We start from the raw sequence: 9,000 nt of genomic DNA on the forward strand, positions 1-9,000 counted from the left end.
AGGGGAAGGAGGTGGGAGGAGGAAGGACTGCTTCGGTTTTAGGTTGGAGACACTGGGATGACACTGGAATGTGAGGGCAACACGGTTGAGTGTGTCTTTGCCCTACTAGTGGTTAATGCAATCATAATAGCAATTCTTGAGACACTTTATGCCTGTTTCTCAATTAAGTCTTACATCATGCCTACGAGGTAGCAATTACTGCTCCCATTTAACAGCCGAACCGACTGAGGTCCATGGAGAAGATTCTCCAAAGTCACACTCCCCTCTGATTATAGAACAGAAAAAAATCATCGGAATCTCTGAGGATCACTCCCTCCAGGTGATGGGAGGACTTCCAGAGGTATGTGAACCCGTGAAAGTGGGCACAAAATCAGGCGTTGTGTGCCAGTGAGCATTTTCTAGGTAGAGGGATCCTATTTCTCACTAGAGCCTAAAAGTGTGGGGAACTGGGCCACTTGTTACCGATGGGGGAGGATGAGGGTGGGGACAGGCCTGCTGAGAAGCAGTAAATTAGTGGAAGACTCGGGAATCGCATCCAGTCCAAAGGGTTAATATTCACCCAACTTACCGTGCTGTGAAGACCAGCTTGGGGACATCAATGCACCTTAGAGATGAACCCAGAAATGAAACTTTGTTTTTTTATGATAAAAAAAATTTCCCCAGCTCCTACCCCCTCTTTCACTGCCCTAAATACACAAGGGGTGGGTGAACCACCCAGCCAGGGATGTGCCTGATCAAACAGATCACAGGTCAATAACCACTAATGGAGAATGAAGTTGGAGCTACTCCAGGAGTTGGGCATTTTGTCTGCTTTAGCTCCCAACACCCTGTGAGGCGAGTATGATTAGTCTCATTTTGCCAAAAAGAGAACTAAGGCAGGTGAAGCAGTTTGCCCAAGGTCCCACAGCCCGAGAGCGGCAGAGTGGGACTTCTTTCTGCCCTCCAGATTCACTGTGCCAGTGCTCTTCGGAGATGCCCCTGAGCTTGGTACGGATCCTATTCACAGCTCTCCCAGGCCCGGAGTTCCAGGAACATGACCCTCTGCTGCAACAGCCTCTGGGGTCGGGGCACTGTGGGCTGGGCTGGGGGTTGAGCAAACAGAGCAGTAGAAAAGGCAGCTCCTCTTCTCTGGTTCCCCTCCTCCTTGTCTTGCCACTCCCTCCCTTCCTCAGGCATCAGAGCAGAGACCGCAGAGAACCTACTTCACCAGGCTCGAGGCTGGAGGCCCTGCCATGGCATCCCCAAGGCCCCTTCTGATGCTGGCCCTGCTGGCGTGGGTTGTTCTGGCTGACCAAGGTGCCGGAGGGTGTTGGTGGCCATTTGGGTCAATGTAGGGTGGGCAAGGGTGGTCTGGGCTTGGCCGTGCCAACTGATACCCCCTCCCCACAGAGTCGTGCAAGGGCCGCTGCACTGAGGGCTTCAACGCCGACAGAAAGTGTCAGTGTGACGAGCTCTGCTCTTACTACCAGAGCTGCTGCTCCGACTACGTGGTCGAGTGCAAGCCCCAACGTGTGTTCAGAGTGGCTGGGCGGGCCTGGGGTCCCCTCTGCAGCTGGAGACTCACTACCACCCTCCCTGCCTGCAGTGACTCGTGGGGATGTATTCACTCTGCCAGAAGACGAGTACAGCTTCCACGACTACCGCGAGGAGACCAGATCCAATACCAGCGTCCAGGCACAGCCAGAGAGCTCCACCCAGACCTTTGTCCAGCAGGCCCAGCCTGAAGAGACTCCTGAGCAGGCACCTGTTCTGAACCCTGAGGAAGAATCCCCAGGACCTGGGCGGGGGAACTCAGAGCCTGAGGTGGGGCCCCTCAGTCCCGAGACTGGTAATCTAGGGATCTCCGAGTCCCCAGCAGAGGAAGAGCAGTGCAGTGGGAAGCCCTTTGATGCCTTCACCGACCTCAAGAATGGTTCCCTCTTTGCCTTCCGAGGTGACTCGAGGGGCAGGTAATGGGGGTAGGGGTCTGCCCCAGGAGCATCCTCCCTCACACAGCCTCCCTCCCTCTAGGGCTCTACTGCTATGAGCTGGATGAAAAGGCAGTGAGGCCTGGGTACCCCAAGCTCATCCGTGATGTCTGGGGCATCGAGGGTCCCATTGATGCTGCCTTCACCCGCATCAACTGTCAGGGGAAGACCTACCTCTTCAAGGTGCCAGGCCCAGGGGCTGTGGGTCAGGGCCGAGCGTATCTAGGCAGAGGTTGAGGGCTGCTGTGCCCAGGATCAAAGTGGGCAAGAAGGCTGGATTCTGGCCTGTGGTCCCTGGCTGGGGCTCTGTGAGGACACAGAAGCCCAAGGCTCCAGGTCCTGGGTGACAAGCCTGGAACTAGGGCTCCCGCCTTGGGCGGGGACTCTGCCTCTGTGCACAGCCAACTGCCTCCTCACCCTCTTCTCCTTCCCGACCCCTTAGGGTAGTCAGTACTGGCGCTTTGAAGATGGTGTCCCGGACCCCGATTTCCCCCGCAACATCTCTGAAGGCTTCAAGGGCATTCCGGACAACGTGGACGCAGCCTTGGCCCTCCCCGCTCATAGCTACAGTGGCCGGGAGCGGGTCTACTTCTTCAAGGGTACTCAGGAGGTGGGTGGGAGGGTGCGCACGCAGTGGAGCAGTCTTGGTTTGCTTTAAACTTCACTGGCGACAGGCCTCAGATTATCCCCACCCCCCTTGCCAGGAGCTCCTAACTTCCACAGCCTCTGGGCTTTCCAGTCTTGCTCATGGCCACCCTTCCCCAGGGAAACAGTACTGGGAGTACGAGTTCCAGCAGCAGCCCAGTCAAGAGGAGTGCGAAGGCAGCTCCCAGTCGGCCGTGTTTGAACACTTTGCCCTGATGCAGCGGGACAGCTGGGAGGACATCTTCAGACTTCTCTTCTGGGGCAGTTCCTCTGGTACAGAGGGAGGGCAAGTCTTGCTTCCCCATCCAGAGGGCTGGGATCCCCCAGGGTAGAGGTAGGGCTGAGCTGGCCTGAGGGGCTGTGACTGTGCATCTATCGGTCAAAAGCTGTTTGCTCAGGCCAGACTTTGCTTCTGTTGACCTTTGTAGGGGAGGCTTGCCTCCACCCGGACCCCACACCTTGGACTTTGCCTAGCACAGCCAAGGGCGCAGCCAGCAGAAGGAGGAGCTGTAGCTGAGGCAACCGGGGAGGGATATGGTGGAGGGAGGCCAGGGGAAAGAGTACTGAACAGGTAGTCGGAAGGCTGGGATGCTGGGCTCTGCCGTTAACTTGCTGTGTGTCCTTGGACAAGGCATAGCCCATCCTTGACCTCCAAGGCTCCCCATTAACCCCTTCCTTGCCACAGGTGGTGCTGGAAAGCCCAGGTTCATCAGCCAGGACTGGTTTGGTTTGCCCGGACAAGTGGATGCGGCCATGGCTGGCCACATCTACATCTCAGGCTCAGCTCCCCGCCCCTCTCGGACCAAGATGACCAAGTCTATGCGTCGCAATCGTAAACGCTACCGCTCACGCCGTGGCCGTGGCCGCGGCCGCGGCCGCAGCCGCAGCCACGGCCAGAACCCCTACCGGCAATCTCGTTCCACCTGGCTGTCCTGGTTCTCCAGTGAGGAGATAGGCCTGGGGGACTATAACTATGACAACTACAGGATGGACTGGCTTGTGCCTGCCAGCTGTGAGCCCATCCAGAGCGTCTACTTCTTCTCAGGAGGTGGGAGCCCTTGCCAGCCCTGGAGCTGGTCTAGCTGGGTCATCCCTGCTGTCCCTGGTCCCCATGGGCTGAGCACAGCCCTTGAGTGGTGACTCCAAAATGCCAGGCCGGGAGTCCTCTGGTGCATTGCGGATGTTCACTTACCCTTCCAGGAGAGACCCAGGTCTTCTTAGGGCAGGATGGGCAGGGCCAGGCAGGGCCTCATGTACCCTCTCCCAACCTCTCTTCCAGACAAGTATTACCGAGTGAACCTTCGCACGCGGCGAGTGGATGCTGTGATCCCTCCCTACCCACGCTCCATCGCCCAGTACTGGCTGGGCTGCCCAGTCCCTGCCCACGAGTAGGAGTCCGAGTCCAAATAGCTGGGCCTCTGCTGCTCCCTCCTCCAGCATCCTCCCAGCTCAATAAAGATCCCTTGGCCCTGAGTTTAAGACTACTGTCCTGACTGGGGCGGACAGGCAGGAGGCAGGGGTCTGCCTGGGTAAAGGAGGGGAACTTGGGCGGTCAGGGTGACTTGGGGGAGGGGACAGAGAAGATCCTTCTTTGTGTCCACCCTGTGTTGGGCTCAGGCCCTCTCCATGAGCCAGAAAAGCTGTGGGTTGGGAGAGCCTCATGAGAGCAAGTCTTCCTCGCACACGGAGCAGCCCCCAGCAACCCACCAGCAGCTAAGCAGGAGCTTGGACCCCTCTAAGGATGACAGGAGTCACCAAGCTACCCTACCCAGCCCTGGGTTTGTTTTGCCTCTTGTCATTGACTATGGTCTTGGAAGGGGCACGGGGGCAGGAGGTGGTGGGTTCCAGCTCAGCTTTTCTGCCCATCCTGGACCTGAAATGCTGCTAGCTCAGACCCTTGAGTCCCTGGGGAAGCGGTCACTGTGCTCCCCCAAACCTATCCCTATGATAATGGGCCTTTGAGGTCTCTGTCTTGGGTCTGGGGTGCAGAGCACTGAGGCAGGGGAGACAGGAAGGGCAGGAACAGAAAGGAAATTCAAATGCACCTATTTCTCTTAGAAAAGTGGCCCAGAAGACTTCCAAACGATGAGTACACTGTAAAAACAAGCATCTTTCTCAAAACCCGTCAAATGTACTTGTGGAACCTCCTCTGGTTCCAAGTTCCCGGACTGTAGGAAGTCCATCTGGGCTCTTGAAGGGCAAGGGACAAAGGGCTAGGTGCAGGCAAAGCTCTAAAGCAGAACTGAGGGTGATCTGGTGGCGACATCTGCTCCCAGCCCTGCTGAGGGGAGGGTGGCTGCCGCTCATCTGCTGTCCAGCTTCTCATCCTGTCCAGCTCCCCCAGCCCCATCCTCAGTTGTGGGATAGGACTCCACCCACTCTCCCCCAAGGCAGCCAGCACCAGAGCCCCAGGAGGAGCATCTAGAGAGGGATCTCGTTGGCTTCCTGGACGGAGCCCTGGGAGGATTTTCACAAAGTACAGGATTTCAGACACAGACTGCCAGAGTTTGAGCTTTGAGGAGGGGGGGCTGGGGCCAGCTTCTTTTGTGAAGCCCCAGAGGAACAGGGTTGCCCCACCCATGCCCCTGCAAGCCCCCTTTTCCTCCAGGGCTTCTTAGCCCTCCTCGAGCTGGACGCTAAACCTCCCCCCTCCTGGAGGCGGGGCCAGCCTTCTGAGCAGGATAAAACTCCAGGCGGAGGGGACTGGTGTGGGCACAGCCTTGGCATGGCCATCTGGCTCCTCACTGTGCCAGCTCCATGGCCAGCCCAGTGGACGCGTCCCCTGCAGGTGATCTGGTGGGGAAAGGGTGGGCAGGGGGAGGATGTGGGGAAGGTATGATGGGGAAGGTTGAAGAGGGGTGGGGAGTAGGGGCTTCAGGGTCTGTTGGCTTTGAGGCTGCAGTGGAGGCTCTTGCAAGGAGTCCTGACTTGACCCCCATCCTGGCCTGCAGGCCATGCCAGTGGGTTGGGTCCCCACCGGAGAAAGAGGACCACCTTCAGCAGAGGGCAGCTGCTGGAGTTGGAGCGGGTGTTTGCAGCACGGCCTTACCCCGACATCGGCACCCGTGAGCACCTGGCCCGGGTCACCTGCCTCCCTGAGGCCAAGATACAGGTGAGCTGTGACCCCCCCCCCCCAACCTCAGGGTCGGGGTGCTCTCACACAGCGGATTTCTAAGCTTGACTCACAGTCACTTCTCTCTGGATATCCTGCCTCCAGGTTCTGCTTTCCCTATACCTGGGGGGAGGGGATGCTGGCACCAGAAGAGACTCCTTCTTTCCTTACCAGGTGTGGTTCCAGAACCGCAGAGCCAAGAGAATCAAGAATAGGAAGCCAGGAGGCCTAAGTCCCAGGCCCGAGCCTCCCCAGAGATCCCGTTCTCTTCCGGACGCCATCCAGCAGTCCTGGGAGCCCCGCACCCTTGGCCAGCCTCCACCCTCCAACAGCACAGCTCAGTGTGCCTCTGTGTGTCGACATGCCTCCTGTCCAGCTCCTGGCTTGGGTCCAGGGCAGGGCTGGGTAGGGGCTAAAGCTATGGCCCCATGGGGACCAGCTGGGGCTTCAGGGGTCCACGTCTCTTCAGAGCGAGCTACTCCCCAGACCTCACTGGGCAGCCTGTCTGACCTCATCTATGCCTCGGCCATTGTCACCAACCTGGACCACTCCTAATCTAGGTCTAGAACTTGCAAGTCCCTTCCTCTGGCTCCTGTAGCCCATCCTGCCCCTTAAGACTGAACACACCAGAAGTGGATCCCCTGCCCTCTCCTTTTACACAAGAGAGTTCTCTTATGGGAAGAAAGTTTAGCTCAGGGATCCCTCTCTTCCACTGTCCTCCAGGCCAGCCTAGATGCGGGTGCTATGGAGTGACAAGGGCCTGGCTTCTGCTATCCAGCACCCCGCCCCTCCAGGGACACCTGCCCATCATCTCGGCAGGAGGTACCTACAGAGGGATGAGGTAGGAGCCCATGTTTCCCACTTCTCCTGCCAGGCCTGGTCCCCAATTCTTCTCATCACAGCTGACAACACGTCCTCCCTCTAAAGGAGAATGGGCAGCTGCCCCTCACCCAAGGGCCCTTCAGGCCATTACCTAACTGACTGTTAAGTGAGCTAGGAGAGTGCTGATACTAATTTTAGACTGCAGGGATCAATCCTTTTACAGTTCAGGGCCCCCTCTCCTGTCCTCCTGCCACCTGGACGAATTAATCAGAACCATGGATCTGAAGAGGGAGTGATATTAAAGTAATAAAGTAAAAATAGGAACGCAGGGCTTACGTTGATTTAATTTTCACAAATATCAGATTGGCTGCCCTCTGACCTGGGGCTGCAGAGACAACCTGACAGATTCAGGAAGGGGTGGGTGTGGTGCATGTGACAGCATTGGGTTTTGGTATCACTGTCATCTGTAATACCAACTAATCTCCAAATAAAACCCAAACTCTGTACCTTAATCTGGATTGTTGTGTGCTGCAAATGAATTGGGACGGGGGCCGTTTGCTTTTGAAATTTATCTCCATCACCTAATCCCTAAATAGGGCCAGGTTCCCCACAGATTCTGGGTGGGAGGTATTACCCAGGCTTCTGCTGGGATTGGTTAGAGGGAGAGTTAATCGAAGGGCTTAGGGCTTTGGCTGACAGACCCTGGAGAGATGGGCGCCTCAGCTGCATCCCCTGCTCCTGGTCCCACTTGTTCCAGGACACTCCAGCTGCCTCCACTTCTGGAGCTGCTCTGCCTCAGAAAGAAAATCTTGGGATCTGCAGTTGGTCTGTGCTGGATTCAAATCGTGACTGCTATGTAGTCTTGGAACTCTGCAAAAGTCTATGAACCCGAAAAATGGGGATGATAGTACTCATCTCCTCTCTGTTTTGGGAACGAGAAGCAATAATGTAGGTGAAGGGCTTCACATGGTGCGTGACACGTTGTAAAAGCTCTCAATGCACGCTAGTTCCCACTCCCTCTCCCTACGGCGGGCCATGATAAACTGGGAAGGTCCCAAACTTCTTGCTCTTCTGGCCTCCTGCCAAGGACTCCCCTTTCTCCCTGGGAAGCCCTGGACCCAGACTGCACTGGAGAAAGCATGGTATAGTGAGACAGAGGGAGTGGCTGGGGCTGAGAGCAGACAGAGTTCCCTTCTCTGGGATGAGAACCAGAGGACAGGTCACCTGATTCCTATTTCTCATTCTGCCCTTGCAGATGGAGGCCACCTGCACCATGGCCATTTCCTCATCAGGGACTAAGGCTTTGACTGCTTTAGCCCCAGAAGCCAGCCCATAAAGGAGCTCTAAATTACTCAGTGCCACAGAAACCTATTGGCTTGTGAGCAGGGGGCTGGGATCAGGTAAGGATGCCAGCCCAAGAAAGAGGAGTGTGTGGGGAATGACTCCAATGGCATCCTGAGACGATGCCCTGGGTCAGAAGCTATTTAAGAAGCCCTGCTCCACGGGAATTCCCTGGCTGTCCAGTGGTTAGGACTTGGCACTTTCACTGCTGTGGACCCAGGTTTGATCCCTGGTCGGGGAACTAAGGTCCCACAAACTACTTGGCAAAAAAAAAAAAAAAAAAAAAAAGGCCTGCTCTTTATCTAAAATTTGGAAGTCTTCCAACCTGATCCAGGTACATGGAGGCTGTGAAAACTTGAGGATATGTGGGCACCCCGGCCCACAGAGTTTAGCACAGGTAAGTACAGCTGTGACTCTCCACAAAGCTTCAGTGTAAGCTTTTTTTTTTCTCTCATATTTCAGGGTTGTATAACAACTTATTTTGCACAATAATATCTTTGTATAATAATTATTTTAAAATGTATTTATTACTATAATCTACTTAATCATCTTACTGCTGATTTTTAAGTTGAATCCAATATAGAATTTTTTCTTTTTTTGGCCGCACTGCTCAGCTTGCAAGATATTAGTTCCCCAACCAGGGATTGAACCCAGGCCCACGGAGCACCAAGTCCTAACCATGATGTCTCCATGTTGCCTGTGAAGTGAAGGCTCATGTCTGCCCAGTTCAATGCCTCTCACCCTTCTCACCCTGGAGTTGATAAATTACCAAATTGCATCTTTCCCTTTTTTTTTTTTTTTTTGGCTGCACCACACGGCTTGCAAGATCTTGGTTCCCCAACCAGGGATCAAACCCATGCTCCCTGCAATGGAAATGCAGAATCCTAACCACTGGACTGCCAGGGAATTCCCTCCAATATAGAATTTTATTATTAGACATAACTCTGAGATGAACACTGGCATGTATTACAAACATCACTTACAGATATTGATAAATCACTTTTTTGTGTGGGTAGCTTTTATTTTTATTTATTTTTTAGGGGGATCCTATTGAACTTTATTTGGTTTTGGTGCTTTAAAATTTTTTTTAAATTTTATCTTGGAATATAGTTG

At 54.9% G+C, this 9,000-nt stretch overlaps 2 protein-coding genes across 2 annotated transcripts; both read left to right on the forward strand.

Annotated features, from left to right (window-relative positions):
- Nucleotides 1–1,215: 1,215 nt before the first annotated feature.
- Nucleotides 1,216–4,005, forward strand: VTN (vitronectin). Its single transcript, XM_061176557.1, has 8 exons — nucleotides 1,216–1,296; nucleotides 1,390–1,509; nucleotides 1,586–1,933; nucleotides 2,011–2,150; nucleotides 2,410–2,566; nucleotides 2,733–2,885; nucleotides 3,298–3,660; nucleotides 3,892–4,005. The coding sequence occupies exons 1-8, from the start codon at nucleotides 1,233–1,235 to the stop codon at nucleotides 4,002–4,004; spliced, it is 1,458 nt and encodes a 485-aa protein (XP_061032540.1). The 5' UTR covers nucleotides 1,216–1,232; the 3' UTR covers nucleotide 4,005.
- A 233-nt stretch (nucleotides 4,006–4,238) lies between these two features.
- Nucleotides 4,239–6,279, forward strand: SEBOX (SEBOX homeobox). The gene is made up of 4 exons (XM_061176872.1): nucleotides 4,239–4,390; nucleotides 5,366–5,400; nucleotides 5,564–5,724; nucleotides 5,899–6,279. Exons 1-4 carry the CDS (start codon nucleotides 4,239–4,241, stop codon nucleotides 6,277–6,279), a joined length of 729 nt encoding a protein of 242 aa, XP_061032855.1.
- The last annotated feature ends 2,721 nt before the right edge of the window (nucleotides 6,280–9,000 follow it).

This window comes from Eubalaena glacialis, chromosome 19 (genome assembly GCF_028564815.1).
Source record: "Eubalaena glacialis isolate mEubGla1 chromosome 19, mEubGla1.1.hap2.+ XY, whole genome shotgun sequence".
Lineage (NCBI taxonomy): Eukaryota > Metazoa > Chordata > Mammalia > Artiodactyla > Balaenidae > Eubalaena > Eubalaena glacialis.